The 20,723-nt window shown below is 42.8% G+C and overlaps 2 protein-coding genes across 3 annotated transcripts in view; one reads left to right on the top strand and one right to left on the bottom strand.

Moving 5' to 3' along the window:
* LOC106608683 (equilibrative nucleoside transporter 2) overlaps positions 1-13,732 on the top strand; it is a 31,424-nt gene extending 17,692 nt beyond the window's left edge. For both annotated transcript variants that reach the window (XM_014206783.3, XM_014206781.3), the window contains exons 3-13: positions 241-322; positions 3,549-3,694; positions 4,062-4,201; positions 4,454-4,588; positions 6,366-6,463; positions 6,671-6,740; positions 8,376-8,566; positions 10,218-10,320; positions 10,603-10,688; positions 10,937-11,136; positions 11,563-13,732. In XM_014206783.3, the coding sequence (XP_014062258.3) occupies positions 241-322; positions 3,549-3,694; positions 4,062-4,201; positions 4,454-4,588; positions 6,366-6,463; positions 6,671-6,740; positions 8,376-8,566; positions 10,218-10,320; positions 10,603-10,688; positions 10,937-11,136; positions 11,563-11,674 (1,363 nt within the window). In that variant the 3' untranslated portion in view covers positions 11,675-13,732. The remainder of the gene's footprint in view (positions 1-240; positions 323-3,548; positions 3,695-4,061; positions 4,202-4,453; positions 4,589-6,365; positions 6,464-6,670; positions 6,741-8,375; positions 8,567-10,217; positions 10,321-10,602; positions 10,689-10,936; positions 11,137-11,562) is intronic.
* A 2,784-nt stretch (positions 13,733-16,516) lies between these two features.
* ppp1cb (protein phosphatase 1, catalytic subunit) overlaps positions 16,517-20,723 on the bottom strand; it is a 35,949-nt gene continuing 31,742 nt past the window's right edge. The window contains 6 exon segments of the mRNA NM_001141688.1: positions 16,517-17,097; positions 17,500-17,634; positions 18,447-18,598; positions 19,665-19,736; positions 20,101-20,205; positions 20,475-20,705. Coding sequence (NP_001135160.1) covers positions 16,993-17,097; positions 17,500-17,634; positions 18,447-18,598; positions 19,665-19,736; positions 20,101-20,205; positions 20,475-20,705 — 800 coding nt within the window. The 3' untranslated portion in view covers positions 16,517-16,992.

Below are 20,723 nucleotides of genomic sequence, written 5' to 3'. Positions count from 1 at the left end.
CTGTTTTCAATCAATGAATGTAATGAATAGATTACATTTCCAATGTACTTTTATAAATTCCGCTAATGATCTTTGGTTGGTAGTGTAACCGATGTGAAATGGCTAGTTAGTTAGCGGTGGTGCGCGCAATAGCGTTTCAATCGGTGACGACACTCTATTTATTAAGAAATTACATGGTAAATGCACATCAATAACTTATGAATTACTTGCTTGTTTCTAATATTTCCCTCCCTAACCCAGGGGCTGGTTGGTGGGGATCATCTTCTTCATCCTGGGCCTCGGGACGCTGCTACCATGGAACTTCTTCATGACCGCCTCCATGGTAAACCTAACATGCGTCTATAACCACAGGTCCAGGATTAGATAGTTATTTAGTCCCCTGGATGCTACAGTTGGATATAGGGTAAATCTGATCCTAGATCTGTGGTTTTGGGCAACTTTAGACAGATCTAGGATCAGATCTACTCTGGCTCAGGTTCAACATTGTATGTATGATACATAGTAAAGGACACTTGTTGAACCTTACCCAAAGTAGAACATTGGCTTCTTAGGGAATTCACTTGAAAAGTAAGTCGTTTTTGAAAATCAGCCTTATTCTAAAATGGATTACATTGTCCCCCCATCAATCTACACACAATACCCCATAATGACAAAGAAAAAATACGTTTTTAGATGCATTTTTCAAATGTTTTAAAATAAAAACCTGAAATATCACATTTACATAAGTATTCAGATCCTTTACTCAGTACTTTGTTGAAGCATCTTTGGCAGCGATTACAGCCTCGAGTCTTCTTGGGTATAACGCTACAAGCTTGGCACACCTGTATTTGGGGAGTTTCTCCCATTCTTCTCTGCAGATCCTCTCAAACTCTGTCAGGTTGAATGAGGAGTGTCGCTGCACAGCTATTTTCAGGTCTCTCCAGAGATGTTCGATTGGGTTCAAGTCCGGGCTCTCGCTGGGCCACTCAAGGACATTCAGAGACTTGTCCCGAAGCCACTCCTGCGTTGTCTTGGCTCTGTGCTTAGGGTCATTGTCCTGTTGGGGAAGTGAGCCTTTGCCACAGTCTGAGGTCCTGAGCGCTCTGGAGCAGGTTTTCATCAAGGATCTCTCTGTACTTTGCTCCGTTCATCTTTCCCTCGATACTGACTAGCCTCCCAGTCCATCCCGCTGAAACATCCCCACAGCATAATGCTGCTACCACCGTGCTTCACCATAGGGATGGTGCCAGGTTTCCTCCAAACGTGACTCTTGGCTTTCAGGCCAAAAAGTTCAAGCTTGGTTTCATCAGACCAGAGAATCTTGTTTCTCATAGTCAGAGTCCTTTAGATACCTTTTGGCAAACTCCAAGTGGGGTGTCATGTGCCTTTTACTGAGGAGTGTCTTCCGTCTGGCCACTCTACCATAAAGGCCTGATTGGTGGAATGATGCGGAGATGGTTGTCCTTCTGGAAGGTTCTCCCATCTCCACAGAGGAACTCTGGAGCTCTGTCAGAGTGACCATCGGGTTCTTGGTCACCACCCTGACCAAGACCCTTCTCCCCCAATTGCTGTTTGGCTGGTTGGCCAGCTCTAGGAAGAGTCTTGGTGGTTCCAAACTTCTTCCATTTAAGAATGATGGAGGCCGCTGTGTTCTTGGGGACCTTCAATGCTGCAGAAATGTTTTGGTACCCTTCCCAGATCGGTGCCTCAACACAATCCTGTCTCGGGGCTCTACGGACAATTCCTTGGACCTCATGGCTGGTTTTTGCTCTAACATGCACTATCAGCTGTGGGACCTTATATAGACAGGTGTGTGCCTTTCCAAATCATGTCCAGTCAATTGAATTTACCACAGGTGGACTCCAATCAAGTTGTAGAAACATCTCAATGATATTCAATGGAAACAGAGTGTACTTGGGCTCAATTTCGAGACTCATAGCAAAGCGTCTGAATACTTATGTAAATAATGTATTTCAGTTTTTTATTTGCAAACATTTCTAAAAACCTGTTTTTGCTTAGTCATTATGGGGTATTGTGTTAGATTGATTGAGTAAAAAATGTATTTAATCCATTTTAGAATAAGGCTGTAACATAACAAAATGTGGAAAAAGTAAAGGGGTCTGAGTACTTTCCGAATGCACTGTATATTTTTTTTTTTTTACCGGAGGAAAGAGTGCCCCCTACTGGTCCTCCAACACCGCTTTTAGCAGCATCTGGTCTCCCATCCTGTACCAACCCTACTTAGCTTCAGGGGCAAGCCAGCAGTGGGATGCAGGGTGGTATGCAGTTAGACCTAAGAGTCAGATGCTGTTTGTATGTGTGGGGACACAACTGTATGTGTGGCAGGTAGCCTAATGGTTAAGAGCATTGTTCCAGTAGCTGAAAGGTTGCTGGTTCAAATCCCCAAGCCCACTAGCTTAAAAATCTGTTGATGTGCACTTGAGCAAGGCGCTAAACCTTAATTGCTCCTGTAAGTCGCTCTGGATAAGAGAGTCTGCTAAATGACTCAAATGTAAATGCGTATTGTTTAAAAAGGATTTGCTGAGTTGTTGGTGTCAAACGTTTTGTCTAAGAGGGATTTAGTGCGACTGGCAGAGTTGGGTAGATTACTTTTTAAACATATCTGTTAGTTACTAGTTACCTGTCCAAAATTGCAATCAATAACGTAACTGTTAGATTCCCCAAACTCAGTAACATAGACGGATTACTTTCAGTTACTTTTGGATTACTTTTTCTTTAAGAGGCATTAGAAGAAGACAAACAGGATCCATCAAATTCATTTTGTGTGTCATCACAGTGGTCTCTGACTTGTGGTCAGACACGCTCAGGTTGGAACAAATTTAAACTTGCGTCTTTTTTCAAGGCTGAATTGAATGTAAGAAACCAGAAAGTTATCATAATGTATTTTTTACACAAACATCCTTGCTGAATTTAAAAAGTAATCCAAGAAGTAATCATCTAGTTTTTCAAAAGTATCTGTAATCTGATTACAGTATTTTTGCTGGTAACATAACTGATTTGTTAGGGGGGTTTTGTAATCAGATTACATGTAGCAGATTACATGTAATCAGTAACTTCCCAACCCTGGTGACTGGCCCCCTGGTGTTTTGTAGTCTTGCGTCACTAAGTACCGGTATGTTGTAGTTAACTGCTCGTGCTGTGGTTAGAGGCCATGAATTTTCCATGTCGCTGTGTGGTCAACCATGTGACCAGGTTGTGTGTGTACAGCCTCTTAGGCCTAGCTCTCTGAATATTCAAATGTCAAACCCCACAACTCATTGCATTAGGGTAAGCTGTGATTCTTGGTATAACCTACACATTTGTAGAACTACTTAAAGAATAGGCCTATTTGTATAGGAATGAGTGACTTGTGACAAACAACATCGTATTGAACGTTCATGTAAACTAAACTGGGTCATCTCATGAGTCCTGTGTGGCTCGGTTGGTAGAGCAAACGCCAGGATCGTGGGTTGGATTCCTGCTGGGGCCCACCCATATTAACGTTTTGATAAAAGTGCCTGGAAAATGGGATATATTATTATTTCTCTCTCTTTCTCTTCTGTCATTAGTATTTCAACAGCCGCCTTAACAAGACTGAATGGAGCAACGGCACGGTGGTCTCCCACAAAGAGTACTACTTCAACAACTGGATGACTCTGCTGTCCCAGCTCCCCCTGCTGCTCTGCACTCTGCTCAACTCCTTCTTCTATCAGCGGTGAGACAGCACTTCTTCTCTCAGGTTTACAAGTCATCCAAATGCCCTTCCAAGAAACACCCTGCTACTGCACACTTGGCTGATGAGCGTGTGTGTGTGTGTGTGTGTGTGTGTGTGTGTGGTGTGTGTGTGTGGGGGGGGGGGGGGGGGGGGGGGGGGGGGGGGGAACAGCCCTTTTGAATTGGCCATTTTATTCAACTACAAATAGGTGAAAAATAAAAATCTATACAGTGCGATACAGTGGATTTTAGAGGGGCTTTACTCAATAGATTAGAAATAAATAACACACTGTCTGGGTAGTGTAATTTACTACGCTCTAATCCAGTGAGATTGAGAACTAACGTTTTGTGTGTGTGTTTGTGCGTAGGATATCGGAGATGGTGCGGATAGCGGGCAGCCTGGTCTTCATCTTCATCCTCTTCATCCTTACTGCCATCCTGGTCAAGATCCCCATGGAGGAGGACCGCTTCTTCTCTGTTACCATGGCTACCATCTGGTTCATCAACTGTGAGTAGGACATGATTGTGTGTGTGTGTTTGGGGGGGGGGGGGGGGTCATTGTGTGTGTGACTGGGTATTGTGTGGGTGGGCGGTGGGGAATCATGTTGTGGCGGGTGGAATTGTGTGTGTTTGACTAAGTGTGTGTGTTTGTGTTTGACTGGGTATTGTGTGTGTGAGCACGCTATATCATGAACCCTCTCTTTCTCTCTCTCTCTCTCTCTCGCTCTCTCTTTCTCTCTCTCTCGCTCTCGCCTTGTAGCGTTTGGAGCGGTGCTACAGGGCAGTCTGTTTGGCCTGGTGGGCCTCCTTCCTCAGAAGTACAGCGCTGTGTTCATGAGTGGCCAGGGGCTGGCCGGCACCTTCGCTGCTATCGCCATGCTGGCCTCCATAGCCAGTGAGTCACACACACAAACAAATATCTAGAACCCACAAATATACAAATAACTACTTGTAAATAAACATGCAAAACTCACGTCAGAGATGCTCAGTGGCAAATCATTCAACTGAGGCAAATGTGGAGTCTTATGCTACACTACATCGTCGAACATCTCATTCCAAAATAATGGTCATTAATATGGAGTTGGTCCCGCCTTTGCTGCTATAACAGCCTCCACTCTTCTGGGAAGGCTTTCCACTAGATGTTGGAACATTGCTGCGGGGACTTGCTTCCATTCAGCCACAAAAGCATTAGTGTGGTCGGGCACTGATGTTGGGCGATTAGACCTGGCTTGCAGTCGGCGTTCCAATTCACCCCAAAGGTGTTCGATGGGGTTGATAGCTCTGTGCAGGCCTGTCAAATTCTTCCACACCGATCTCAACAAGCCATTTCTTTATGGACCTTGCTTTGTGCACGGGGGAATTGTCATGCTGAAACAAGAAAGGGCTTTCCCCAAACTGTTGCTACAAAGTTGGATGCACAGAATCATCTAGAATGTCATTGTATGCTGTAGCGTTAAGATTTAGCTTTGGTGGAACTAAGGGGCCTAGCCTGAACCATGAAAAACAGCCCCAGACCATTATTCCCTCTCCACTAAACTTTACAATTGGATCTATGCATTCGGGCAGGTAGCGTTCTCCTGGTATCCGCCAAGCCCATATTTGGCTGTCGGACTGCCTGATGGTGAAGCGTGATTCATCACTCTAGAGAATGCGTTTCCACTGCTCCAGAGTCCCAATGGCGGTGAGCTTTACACCACTCCAGCCGAGGCTTGGCATTGCACATGGTGATCTTAGGCTTGTGTGCGGCTGCTCGGCCATGGAAACCCATTTCATGAAGCTCCCGATGAACAGTTCTTGTGCTGATGTTGCTTCCAGAGGCAGTTTAGAACTCAGTAGTGAGTGTTGCAACCGAGGACAGAAGATTTTTACGTGCTATGCACTTCAGCTCTCGTTGGTCCCGTTCTGTGAGCTTGTGTGGCCTACCACTTCACAGTTGAGCCGTTGTTGCTCCTAGACGTTCCCACTTCACAATAACAGCCCTTACAGTTGACCGGGGCAGCTCTAGCAGGGCAGAAATTTGACGATCAGACTTGTTGGAAAGGTGGCATCCTATGACGGTGCCATTTTGAAAGTCACTGAACTCTTCAGTAAGGCCATTCTACTGCCAATGTTTGTCTATGGAGATTTCATGGCTGTGTGCTGAATTTTATACACCTGTTAGCAACAGGTGTGGCTGAAATAGCCAAATCCACTTTAGTTTTATTTTACCATTATTTTACCAGGTAAGTTGACTGAGAACACATTCTCATTTACCTCAACGACCTGGGGAATAGTTTCAGGGGATAGGAGGGGGATGAATGAGCCAATTGTAAGCTGGGTATGATTAGGTGGCCGTGATGGTATGAGGGCCAGATTGGGAATTTAAGGGCTGTCCACATACTTTTGTATATAAAGTGTAGGTGTGTATATTTGCTTTATATAGATGTATATTTTAACATTTTCTATGATTGAATGTATGAAACAGACTGCCCATCTTTCCAACCAATTGAGGATCACAGTGGAAATAGTCTATAGACTTTTTTGTTTCATATATCTTCAAATTATGCTATATGTATCTTTTGCCTAGTGTAACATTTTATGTATTTTGAAATAAAAAAAACGAGTATGACTGATCTCTCCTTTGTCTTTTGTGTGTGTGTGTGTGTGTGTGTGTGTGTGTGTGTGTGTGACAGGTGATACGGACCCTGAGACGGCTGCGTTGGGTTACTTCATCACGCCGTGTGTTGGAACCCTGATCACTTTGCTTAGCTACCTCCTACTGCCTCGCCTGGTGAGTTGTTCATCTTTACAGGACTAGAATGTAATAGAAGCCCTGATAGATACCACAGGTTGGGCCTCAGAACAGACCTTGTATCCCCCTGGCCTGTAGCTGACCATTCTGCAGTATGGCATGACTATGTTTTATCTGAGGAATCTGTGTTCTAGTTCAGGGAATGTTCAGTCTTTCTAATTTGGCCTCTGCTCCGGTCTCATCCAGGAGTTTGCCCGGTTTTACTTGGACAAGAGCAGGAGTTATGAGGTGGAGACCGCAGATGAGCTGCTGAAAGGTGAGGCTGCTGAAAGCTGTGAGAGACACCCATTCATAGTGAAAGATGTGGGTTATTTTGTGCTCATATATCTCACCAATGACCATCCACTGCAGTGCAGATTGTCACTGCTAGTACTCTCCTTTACACTCAGGGGTTGTATGCAAAGTTCCCTTTAATTGTTTTCAGCACTGAGCAATTTATTTTTGGTCTGCTGAGCGCAAACTTGAATGTTGTGAAAATTCTGTGCAAATTCCAGCGCGCGTTTACTGTGTACACTGAGGCTGTACCCGCTTTAAGTTGTCTTAAAATACAACACTGCCCCTTTAAGAAAAAAAAGCTCTTTACTTGATTCGCTTTTCAAAGTTTTGTGCTCTTGTAGGAGGCAATCACTCCCCTATTGCTGACTACAGATCATCTATAACTGGGCTAATAACTGACTAACTAGCAAAGGATATTAACAAAATGTACACACGTGGCTTCATGCAGCTCACGCTTTGATCTCAAAACAAGCGCATCTACTCACGACCGCTCATGCTGTAAACACAGTCCAGTTCAAAGTGAATGGTACAGATCCATATATGGCAATGGTCTATTTGCATATAGGCCTACTGCAGCTCTGATTGGTTATGGCGCGCCGGTCTGTGTAGAGTACAGGCAGAGTCGTGCGTGTCAATGCAATAAAATCCTACACCGATGCGTTCTCCCTACAACAAAATCTCTTTCATGCTAAGTCTTGCATAGATAGTTTCATTTCGGTATGTTGTATTGAAAGGGGCTAATATTGCGTTGATTCGGTCACAATTTCCACAGTAAAGGGAAAAGTTGATGGTGTTAACTAACAGGGAAAACTCTAGAAGGTTGAGTGTAGTTCAATCTCGAGCTTCTCTCCATGGGCTGATATTTCTTCTGCTTTCTTCTGTGCGGCAGTCCCGGTGGAACTGTGCGGCAGTCCCGGTGGAACTGTGCGGCAGTCTCAGGCTTGGGAACATTGGTTGTATATATCCAAACATCTCAGAGTAGGAGTGCTGACCTAGGATCAGTTCTCCCCCCGTCCATGTAATCGTCTTCATTGTGATCTAAAAGGCAAAGGCGATCGATCCCAAATCAGAACTCCTACTCTAAGAAGCAAGATGCATACAGGCCATGGTCTGAATGGAACTGATTCAACAGATCATTATCCCATTAGCCCAGTTTATTCACAGTTATCCAATTAGTGCAGCAACCTCTCCCAGACAAAGAACTGCCCTGTGGGACATTTACAGATCAGACACTATTAAACCACCCCATCACTCTCCTGTTAACGTCAATAGATGTTTCCATGGAAATTAACAAAAGTCTAGGAAAGCCAGGGCTGTTCAATATCGGTCCTGGAGGGACGAAAATCAGTTCTGGTTTTCATCCTATCCTTCTAATCAGGGACTACAGTAATTCAGCTATAGCTTGGTCCAGTTTTTCCTGATGAGGTCATGGGGTGAGGAAAAACTCCTGGCCCTATTCTTAACAGATAATGTCTGTTGGGCTCCAGAAACTAGTGTCCATCCCTCCCTCCCTTTATAATGACATCTGCCATCACTCCCACACACATTTACCTCTGCCTGGTCAGTGTTAGGTCAAGTCGACCTATTTTCCCTGAAATCTTTCTCTTTCCTCCAGTGACAGGGAGTGGGTCGGCGGAGAACTGCAAGCTGTATGGCCACGCCAATGGCTCATTGGCCAATGGAGGTGCCAGTGGTGAGGAGGTGGAGGTAGAGGGGGCTGGGGTCAGTCCCAAGCAGGCCTTCTTAACCCTGGAGCAGGCTGAGGTCAGGGACAGGAAGTCCACCGTCATGGAGGTGTTTAAAAAGGTAATGCTGACCTCTGTTGTTACTCAGCTGGCTCTATACTGGTCATATATTTATTTATTTTTTATTTTCTAAATATATGGCTCTGGTGTATAGTTGAGGTCCAATTCCCTACCCTTTTCTGAAGTGTGCACTTGTTCACTCCCCAACATGCATTTAAAAGCACCAGAGTAGTTTAACCTCTCTTGGGTAGTATTTTCACGTCCGGATAAAAAACGTACCCGATTTAATCTGGTTATTACTCCTGCCCAGAAACTAGAATATGCATATAATTGTTTGATTTGGATAGAAAACATCCTAAAGTTTCTAAAACTGTTTGAATGGTGTCTGTGAGTATAACAGAACTCATATGGCAGGCCAAAACCTGAGAAGATTCTATACAGGAAGTGCCCTGTCTGACCATTTCTTGGCCTTCTATAGCCTCTTTATCGAAAACAGAGGATCTCTGCTGTAACGTGACATTTTCTAAGGCTCCCATAGGCTCTCAGAAGGCGCCAGAACGGGGAATGATGACTCTGCAGTCCCTGGCTGAAAAACAGTAGCGCATTTGGAAAGTGGTCGATCTGAGAACAATGACACGGGTGCACGCGTGCACGTGAAGAATCCATTTCTTCTTTCAGTCTTTGAACGAAAACAACGTCTCCCGGTCGGAATATTATCGCTATTTTACGAGAAAAATCGGATAAAAATTGATTTTAAACAGCGTTTGACATGCTTCAAAGTACGGTAATGGAATATTTTGAATTTATTTGTCACGACATGCGTCCGTGCGTCACCGTTCGGATAGGGACCTGAACGCAAGAACAAAACAGAGGATATTTGAACATAACTATGGATTATTTTGAACCAAAACAACATTTGTGGTTGAAGTAGAAGTCCTGGGAGTGCATTCTGACGAAGAACAGCAAAGGTAATCCAATTTTTCTTATAGTAATTCTGAGTTTAGTGAACGCCAAACTTGGTGGGTGTCAAATTAGCTAGCCCGTGATGGCGAGCTATCTACTCAGAATATTGCAAAATGTGCTTTTGCCGAAAAGCTATTTTAAAATCTGACACCGCGATTGCATAAAGGAGTTCTGTATCTATAATTCTTTAAATAATTGTTATGTTTTTTGTGAACGTTTATCGTGAGTAATTTAGTAAATTCACCGGAAGTTTTCGGTATGTTTGCTAGTTCTGAATGTCACATGCTAATGTAAAAAGCTGGTTTTTGATATAAATATGAACTTGATTGAACAAAACATGCATGTATTGTATAACATAATGTCCTAGGAGTGTCATCTGATGAAGATCATCAAAGGTTAGTGCTGCATTTAGCTGTGGTTTTGGTTTTTGTGACATTATATGCTAGCTTGAAAAATGGGTGTGTGATTATTTCTGGCTGGGTACTCTCCTGACATAATCTAATGTTTTGCTTTCGTTGTAAAGCCTTTTTGAAATCGGACAATGTGGTTAGATTAACGAGAGTCTTGTCTTTCAAATGGTGTAAAATAGTCATATGTTTGAGAAATTGAAGTTATAGCATTTTTAAGGTTTTTGAATATCGCGCCATTCGATTCCACTGGCTGTTGACTAGGTCCCACATACCCGAGAGAGGTTAAGCATGGGAGAGTTTCCACTGTATTTCTTACCTTGTCCCTCTCTCTCTCTCCAGATATGGGTGATGGCTTTCTGTGTGGTTTTTGTCTTCACCGTCACTCTCGCTGTGTTCCCCGCCATCACTGTGGACGTCAAGACTATATACCCTGGGAAATGGGGTATGTATACACTTTTAGAAATATCGGTTTCAAAAGGGTTCTTCGGCTGTCCCTATAAGAGAACCCTTTCTTGTTCCAGGTAGAGCCCTTTTGGTTCCAGGTAGAACCATTTTCTACCTGTAACCAAAAAGGGTTCTTTAAAAAGTTATCCTATGGGAACATCCCATTTAGGTTCTAGATAGCACCTTTTTTTCTAAGAGTGTAGATATATATACTGTATGTTTAATATGCATGAGATGTAAAACTCAGATGAAGCACCTCTCTCCCTCTTCCTCCCATCAGAACCTTATTTCATCTCTGTGTGCTGCTTCCTCATTTTCAACGTGTGTGACTGGATCGGCAGAACCGTCACCACCCTGGTCCAGTGGGTAAGTGTCTGATCTCATTTCATCTCTGTGGATTAATGTCATTTTATTACACATTTGATAGGATCACAATGGATTTGATTTATGTAACAACTTTCGAGGTTTCTCAGTGTTTTATAATCCTTCACTTTCTTTCCCAGCACCAAAGTTTTAGTTATTAGTATTACATTTAGTTATTATTATAAAATGATTTTATTGTGTCTATCCAACCTTGTATATCAGTAACATTTCTCTCTGTATGTGGATCGCAGCCCCCCAAGGAGAGTTTTCTGTTCCCGGTGCTGGTGGTCTCCAGGGTGGTGTTTGTTCCTCTGCTGATGTTCTGTAACGTCCAGAGGCGCTCCTACTTCCCCGTCCTCTTCTCCCACGACGCTGCCTTCGCCTTCATCATGACGCTGTTCTCCCTCTCCAATGGCTACTGCGTCTGCCTCTCCATGTCCTACGCCCCACAGTGAGTAGAAGTAACACACACGCGCACCATAAGTGACAGTCCGCTGTCATAACATTATGCCAGTTATTCACGTATTGACTAATCCAATCTACTTGTCATGGTTTGTCACTCTTCTTTAGTCACCTTTGACTTAACAAGTTCTTGGCACCACTTCTCTCCCAAACACACTCTGGAATTCTTTAACTCACCTGACATACTCTTTCTCTCAACCGACCATGCCAACTTCGTTGTTGCCACTGTAACGCCACAACAAAATCTACTCTATATCTGGGGTGTATTCAATAGGAACCAAACAGGCAGAAACCGGAAGGGGCCTACCCGAATTTGTCCAATAAGAAATGCTTGTTTTTTATTTTTCCATTACAAATAATTTTGCTACAGTGTGCTTATGAATAAACGCTTGTCTCTCTCTCCGTCTCCTCCGAGGTTGGTGGCTCCTAAAGATGCAGAGACGGCCGGGGCCCTGATGACTTTCTTCCTGGCTCTGGGCCTCTCCATCGGGGCCGCCCTGTCCTTCCTGCTGCGACTACTGGTCTAGACACACACACACACCAGAGGACCACCACCATCAGTCAACGCCATCCGTTGTCAAGTGACAACAGCCACCTCCATCCCCATCCGTAAAGTGACGGGACACGCCATGACATCATCCACTTCCATCGTCATACCTAGAAGGACCCAGGCTGGGAATAGAGCTGCCTACAGAAAAGCCTGCATCAAAATGATATTAGTACTGACCACAATAGATATTATACCAGGGATTGAATATCATCTCCCCAGCTGCCTGACATGCACTACACGTATTGAAATAACTGAGAAATGAAGGGTATGACGCTACATGAATGCTAGCTAGCTACTTTACAGCTGGTTTACAGTGGTTAGCAGTAAAAGACTCTGGTTGCCTCTCATCGGACAACAATGAATGGACACAGTCGGTGCCAAACAGTTTTAAACTTGGGTCGTTATTTTTGAGTTGGACCATTTTAAGGAGTTTTTTTTTGTATAATGTTTGTTTTCCTGTTGTTTTCTTAAGGCACTAACCTTAGTCAAGAACTGTAGCTATAGGAGTTTATGGAGAACTAATGGATTGTTCCACAAAGTAGATCATTTTCTCTTATTTTCATAACGACATCAGATTAAATCAGGATTACTAGCGCTGATGAGTAAGTACTTATATTTTTCAACAAAGCCTTTGATTTGATTGAAAACTTTTGATTTATTTTGGATATCATGACAATATGTAATAGTACATTATTTTTGCACGGAAGACCAATGAAATTATTTTGCATTTCGTTACAGATAGGTTTCTTCATTATGTTATTTGCACATCAGTACAAAGGCACTACATTACACATACAACATGGACATTGGTCTGTGGACATCAGCACACTCATGTCATTCTAGCCCATTGGAGTGGAGAGGACCACTTGGGGTGTGTTCAATAGAGTGAAATGTAGTTCATAGAAAATACTCTATTCGCTTCCTGTTTATGTCAGGATAATGGCCCAGTAGGACTGGTTTTAGAAACAGGATATGATGCAGTGTAATAATAGGAACAGAGGGAAAGGAGGTTATGGGAACCAGACCACATTCCACTCCTCCTCATTCCCACTGTTCTCCCGAGGGTAGCGTTCAGTCTTACCATAACAGGATTTCCCAAATTCGGGTGCACGTTTTGGTTTTTGTCCCAGCACTATACAGCTGATTCAAATAATCAACTAATCATCAAGCTTTTGATAATATGAACCAGCTGTGTGGTGTTAGGGCAAAAACCAAAACGTGCACACGTTGGGGTCCCAAGGTTGGATTTTGGGAAATGCTGCCCTAACACCATTCTGTGCAGCTAACCTACCTATTAACTGGTTGCTGCCTAGTCACTTTGTTAGAACAGAGCTTTTGCTTTAGGTATAATGTACAAAGGTGTGCTGTGACAGATTTTTCTAAGCAAAAGGGATACACTCCCTGCTTTGTTGTAAACGGGGTGTTGGTCTCTAGCTGTTGGCTTTCTGTAATAACAAATGTTTAACTTTTCACCATGAAAAAGTGGCAGATATTCTGTTTCGATTATGTAAATTCATTGGATTTAAGTAACAGCACTTGCTTTTGTTTCGCTGTTGGTCATTTACTAGACTAAACGATAGTCTTTTGAACACAGATGAAGAACAAGAATAGCTTCTAGCTGTCACTGGTTGATGAGCCAGCTACGGGTGTCTGTATCTGCCAATATATGAGTTCATATTACACGGACAGTGGGAGTAAAATACGTTACAGTAAGACATTTTTAAATACATTACATCACAATTTCATAATTCTCTGCCAATTTTCATTCCTTGAATGTGTCATGGCTACGATGACTTTAATGGAGTCAGATTATACAGATTATACATTATACAGATTATACATTATACAGATTATACATTTAACGGAGTGCCATTAAACATTAATCGACAACCATTTCTAAAGCTGTGCATTAAGTTAAATTATAGATTTATATGTCTATAAACAATTTATTTTTTGCCCATTCCGTTTCCATTTCAGATATGAACACATTGATTAGAACCTTACCAACTCTTGTATAAACTTTGTGTTTGCTCTATTTTGGTTTCTAGACTTTCCTTTCTTCATTCCTCTAATATAAGTATCCGTTGTTTTAAAATCCTTTTTATGTTTCCCTCTCATGAAATCTTTGTTTTTGATTTGATTGCTCAACGTTTAAGAGTGTTTTCTGAATCAAGTGAGAATTAACTGTCATACTGTATGTAGAAGACAAACAAGGTACCTGTACGTGATGTTGTTGAGATTGAAACATCTGTTTGATTTCAGAATGGCTGGATGAAGGGCTGATGAGGGTAATGGCCCTGTTCAAATACTCTACAGATGCACCCTGCCTTACTTTAGGAAATCACTGGCCTATCACAATTGCTTAGGTGTTAGCAAGGACTCCAATACACAGCTTTCATCTATTCTGTCATGTTAGATCAGCGATCGAGGTGGGAAGGAAGGAAGCGTTTTTGAACAATACCCGTCTATCTGAACCAGTGGTGTAGTGGTGACTGGAGACGTGGGTATACTCATTTTGCCCCCCAAAATTCAAATGGCCCGCCCAGGGAAGAAACGGCGCCCTGTGAGAAAAATGCTATGAGAAATAGTGATACAAACCACGTTTCCATCCAGTTTCATACCATATAAAAATCACGACAGCTGTGATGAAAATGGGTAGTTTAAGTACAATTTTATAAATACCGACATATAATTTGTTAATTAGAACATGGGATATTTTTTATTATGCGAGAAATGGTGGTGGAAACGCCTTTATGCGCAAATATTGATAACAAACATAATGAGTCACGAGATGACATGTTGTGTGGTCCTCCCGCTACGACTCTGGAAACCATGCAGTTTATTAGGCTACAGATTAAATAAATTATGAACTTTACAGGGTGTTGAAAGTGCATGGTAATCTTGATGCCCCTTTTCAATACATATCTAGGGTCTGATTCTGGTGACATGGTGATCGATGCTTGACTGATTTAGCCATAATCATTTCATAATGTAAACTACTCTACCCGCACTGTATCTGCCAGCTGTTGGCTAGAGCCATATGACAACACCAGAGTAGGCACATTTGCTATTTAACAGTTTTTGTGACAAAACTATCGATAGAGTTGAAAATGCGATGTAAACACATTGAACATTAGATTTATTTTCGGTACATGAACATTTAATCGTGTACATTTTGTGTGCACCACGTCATCACGCACTGACTTTTATCCTCAACAAATCTATTTGGTGGAAACGCCACTGGTGGGAAAATGCGTATAGTTTCTTTATGCATATTTAAAAAATATTCGCATGAAAATCTGTCGCCAACTGGATGAAAAACTAGCTATACTCTCTGAATGACCTAAAATGATCAATCCCATTCTGGTCTTTCGCAGTCAGGTCAACCCAAACTGTACTGTGCAAGTAGGCTAATAGTAGGCCCACTATTGGAACAGAGATACAGGAGGCTGCCAACTAAGAAATTCACAAGTTTAAGATTTTTTAAAGAAATTTGAAACTTAAAAAAAAGATAAACAACCAAATTGGATGCTCTAAGTCCATAACGATGCTTAAACCACACCACGAGGCCACTTTTGAGGTCTGGGGGAAAATCTTAAGAAATATAGATTTTTGTGTAGTTTTAGAAAGTTATTTTCCCCCAAATTGCATTTTGGAACATTGCTGTGACTAAAACATGAAAAAATAATAGTTCAACATTTTAAGATGAACATACTGATCGGTTTCATCAGCCTTATTAATTGATTGGGCGTATACCTCCCCCACACTACTTTGGTACGCATCAGGGGTTTAAGAAGTGAGTATACACAATGCCCACTGAAAAATACGTGGGTATACCAGCGTATACCTTCCAATACACTACTGGTCTGGGCCCGGTTTCCCAAAGGAGATATGGGATAGGATCCTATGGTTCTAATAATGAACTTAGTCTTCAGATGCTTTTGGGGAACTGGGCTCTGGAGCATTACTAAGGTTGCATCCCGATTCTCCACCCTTCCCCTGAAGTGTGCACTTACAGCTTTCTCGCATGGATGTTAACGACTGTGGAAACGGTAAACTCCCTCCAACCAAATCTTACACCAGTCCTACGCTTTTAAATCCATGACGAGGAGTGTGCAAGTGCACATTTCTGGAAAAGGTTGGAGAATCAGGACCAAGGAGTCAGGACTCAGGTCATGACCATGTCTGAATGATTTAACATGAAATTGTTATCAACACAGGTCGTCACTGTTGACAGCCTAGTGCTGCGTAATAAAACATGAGCAAGAAGAGTGAAATATAGGAAAGACCAGAAGTTAACTTTTTGTGTAACAACTTTTTATGATGCGAGACCAGAGAAAAGCAGAGTAGTGATTGAATTATTAGTTTTAGATAGTGAAACGATAGCTATTGTTAAAGTGCTTCATGCTGCAATAAGGTTTTGAGACCCTGGCTATGAGAAGAAAGAGTCTTCTTGGACATAATTGTTACATGTTACTGTAGTGTTTAATACGATTCAACTTTGTTTTATGGAACTCCAATCATCTTTGATTGTGGCTGCGAGCAGGGATTTGATTCGTCAGGATCGTACAGTATGATTGGACAACAAAAATGTATTATGTGCTACTACAGCGAAGGGAACCATGGCTGTGCATTTGTTTCGTTTTTCAGTTTTGAGGAATTTCAGTTGCTGCTGTTGGAAATAGCTTTGATTTGGTGACATTCAATTGACTTTTACATTTCTGTGTGATTTAGTCTTCTTTTTACAATACTTTGAAGTGTTTTATTTGTCACTGCATTGAAAGCACATATTTCAATGAAAAAGACACTGACCAACCAAAAAAAGGTTACCCCATTTTATTTATTGAAAACCCAGTAATTGTCATTAACACCTGTTCTTACTTGACAGGTGGGGTGGGGTGAAATGGTCAACTGGGGCTAGTAGTCGTCATTCTGTCATAAGCCAAAAAGCACGAACAAAAGAACGAAGAAAAACACTCCGATATGCAAACAGAATGACCACCTTGTGTTGTCATTGTTTCCTAAACTCAACTTTTTTTTAAATGGGTGTGGTTGGTGACACAGGGGGAGCGGTGCGTGACACAACAGTTCAGAGAGGGAAATGACAACAAAAGACACAACGGAGGTGGGGCGCAGGGGGTCATCAAATCAAAAACTTTGCTTTGCGTTTTATCTACGTTTATTTATTTCTGCCAAGTGTTTCTCCATTGTGAAAAACTGATGAGGGACCGTCACTCATCCACGACATCCCTCCATCTCCCTCCCTTCTGCTCTCTCTCTCTCGCTCTTCCTTGTTCACCGTTTCTTTGGTGGGACCACGGTGCGGGGCGGGGTGATGGGGCGGCCGGAGTTCATCCCTCCGTACTGGTACTTGGCCTTCTTCTCAGACGGCTTCAGGATCTACAGAGTGACGGTGGACATGGACCATTAAGACTACACATCTAAATCCCAATCCAAGGCATATTTCACCTGTCAAATGATTCTTTAATCAATAAAACCAGTAGACAAGATACTGCATAGTGTTGGATTCTATCAAAGCTGAGGGTTGTCGTTTGGCCCCAGCTGTTGCAGAGTGATAGAGCTGATAATCACAACATAGCATTGACAAGTACCACATTGAATAAACAGTAAACGTCTGTGTGTAGAATGATACACTTTAGGGACTTATCCTGAGAATACCCTCAGTCAGTCTACCCTAATGACAACCAAACTACTTATTCTCCGTAGAGACAGAAAATAGCTGTCGTCAGTGGTTGCAATGACACTACTGATATTATACTGACGTTACATGAGTGACGTTACCTGAAAGGAGCACATCAGGGTCTCGTCAACACTCATCATACCGCCGGCGTTGTCAAACTCTCCACAGTAGTTAGGAGCTGAGAACAGAGTCACCAGCTGCCGCTTGGCAAAGAACTCGTAGCCGTCCTCCACCACCTGGGAGACACACACAGTCAGCACATCAGTGGAGTGGGGGGAGACACACACAGTCAGCACATAAGTGGAGTGGGGGGAGACACACACAGTCAGCACATCAGTGGAGTGGGGGGAGACACACACAGTCAGCACATCAGTGGAGTGGGGGGAGACACACACAGTCAGCACATCAGTGGAGTGGACCATCGAAGTCATGAAGTGTAACTATATCAGTGTGTAGCTACAATTAAGCAATAAGGCCCGAGGAGGTTTGGTATTTGGCCAATATGGCTAAAGGTTGTTTTTATGCACGATGCAACGCGGAGTTCCTGGACACAGCCCTTAGCCATTAAGGCCTGAGGAGGTGTTGTTAGTCTAAAAGAAATGTGAGATAATGTCTGGATGCTTTTTATAGTGGAGATCAAGTTTATAAAGTGCCTGGCTGTTTTAACCAAATCAGCATTCAGGATTAGACCCACCCGATGTTTAAATGGCCAATATACCACAGCTAAGGGCTGTTCTTGTGCACAACGCAATGCAGAGTGCCTGGACACAGCCCTTAGCCGTGGTATATCGGTCATATACCACAAACCCGAGGTACCTTATTGCTATTATAAACTGGTTACCAACGTAATCAGAGAAGTAAAAAGAAAAGCTGTTAAGTATCTCAACAGCAATGGAGAAGTGTTTTAAGATTTGATACTTTGGGTTTATAGGAACTGGAGCTGTCAATTGTGTGTGTAGCAGGGTTTGGGTGGATTATGTTGCTAGTACTGGACTACTCTAATGTCTTGTTTCGACTACAATGACAGGTCAGTTGATTGTTACAGTACCTGGTGGGCTCTGCAGATGAGGTCCAGATCGTGGCGGTTGAGGAACTTGCTGACCACATCGGCCCCAAACGTGAACGAGACCCCGCGGTCGTTCTCCCCCCAACCCTGAACATCTTTGTCTGGGTCCGACCACAGCAAATCGCACAGCAGCCCTGGAATGAACACACACACACACACACACACACACACACACACACACACACACACACACACACACACCCCGTGTAAAATGACCTCACGGTCCAGTGGTTCACATCACCCCCATATAAGGAGATGTTTGCTAGAAAGGTCTGATGAGCAGATACTAGATCCCTTGGGTTTTCTGTGACTTATTCAACGATTCTCAGAACCTTATTTAGATGTAACTATACATAGGTCTACTGTATTGACATAACAATGGGTTGATCACGTACAGTCATTAAAGTGATGTTTAAACAACTCATCTAAAATGGTAATGTCAAAATTCATTTGGTTTGGAGAATCAGAAACTCTTTAACAAAGAATTAGCTAAACTGCCCAAAATTAGTACAATCATGGGATGACCCCTACTGTCCGCTAAGGGATATAGCACATGTTTTTGGAAACAGCTTGGAGAGGAGTGTGTGTATTACTATCCTTGTGGGGACATTTCGCAGGCCCACACAAGGACAAAGGCTATTTTAGGCTTAGGTTTAGTGTTACAATTAGGGTTAGGTTTAGGTTAGGAGTTAGGTTAGGAGTTGGGTTTAGGTTAGTAGTTGTTTAGTGTTAGGAGTTAGGTTTAGGTTAGGGTTAGGTTAGGAGTTAGGGTTAGGATAAGCGGTTGTTTAGGGTTAGGAGTTAGGGTTAGGATCAGGGTTGTTTAGGTTTAGGAGAAATAGGATTCTGAATAGAAATCTATTTAAGGTCCCAGGAAGGACAGTAAAACATATCTCTGTGTGTGTGCGTACAATATGTACAATTTGAATGCACAGAGATACCGTGATGAGACCCTGAGGCCCATTGTGAGGCCCACTTCTTTTAACGTATCTGTGACCAACAGATGCATATCTGTATTCCCAGTCATGTGAAATCCATAGATTAGAGCCTAATGAATTTATTTCAATTGACTGATTTCGTGATATGATACATAACTCAGTAAAAGCTTTTAAAATTGTTGCAGGTTGCGTTCATCTTTTTTGTTCAGTATATGTGTATGTACATGTGCATCCATCCATCTGTGTGTGTATGTGGACCTACCGGTGTCAGGGACGTCTGTGGGTCTCATGATACGACGGATCTGCTCCATAGACTGCAGGTCTGGAGAGAGGCCTGGTAGGAGACAGAGGAGCGCAGAGACAACAGCACTCAGTCATCCAAAAACGCATTAAAACAGCACACACTTTCAAGGTTAGTTTCCCTGCCAGGACCAGCAGGTTGTAGGAGGCACTGCTGTGCACAGTGCCTTTCAGTCTTTATTCACTTAATCATAGTCATGACTCATGTCTAATTCCTGCTTGCGTTATTATATATACTGTAACTATTTAATAGCTATGTAGTATGTAATCATTATTCTAATACTACATCAACCTTCATATTCACTTTCTGAGCAAGACAAAACTCTCCAAGCTCTTTTAACAACCATATCATTCATAGACAGGGAGTTTGAGTGACAGCTCTTCCAGCTGTACTGCACCTCCATGGCAACAGAAGATCTTCTCATCTACGATGGCAGCGATGGGAAGGCAGTTGAAGCAGTCAGTAAATGTCTTCCACAGCTTTATGTTGAATCTGCGCTTACCTAGAGAAACATTAAGAGATGAAGATGAAATATACTTCATACAATCATCTGGGATCTTCTAGACTCATGTGAGACAGTGTGTGGAAGTGTATTCATCTGCAACTTTACTCCTGTCACAGAGGCTGTATGTGTTGAATGGCTAGTAAACATGAATTAGCGTGTGTGTCGGGTGGGTATTTACTTGTATGATACACTAACAAGTGCATGAGGCAATGTATTGATGTGTGAGTGTGTGTGCAGAGTGTGTGTGTAGAGTGCATACTACTCACACTCATCATAGAAGCCATAGATGCGGTTTATGGAAGCACACTCGTGGTTGCCTCTGAGGAGGAAGAAGTTCTCGGGGTATTTGATCTTGTAAGCCAGCAGTAGACAGATGGTCTCCAGGGACTGCTTGCCTCGGTCCACGTAGTCCCCCAGGAACAGGTAGTTAGCCTCGGGCGGGAAGCCCCCGTACTCAAAGAGCCGCAGCAGGTCTGTGTACTGGCCGTGGATGTCACCTGAGGGGCGGGCAGGAG

Source organism: Salmo salar, chromosome 07 (assembly GCF_965601325.2).
Source record: "Salmo salar chromosome 07, fSalSal1, whole genome shotgun sequence".
NCBI classification, from domain to species: domain Eukaryota; kingdom Metazoa; phylum Chordata; class Actinopteri; order Salmoniformes; family Salmonidae; genus Salmo; species Salmo salar.
This window is presented reverse-complemented; position numbering and strand designations above follow the sequence as displayed.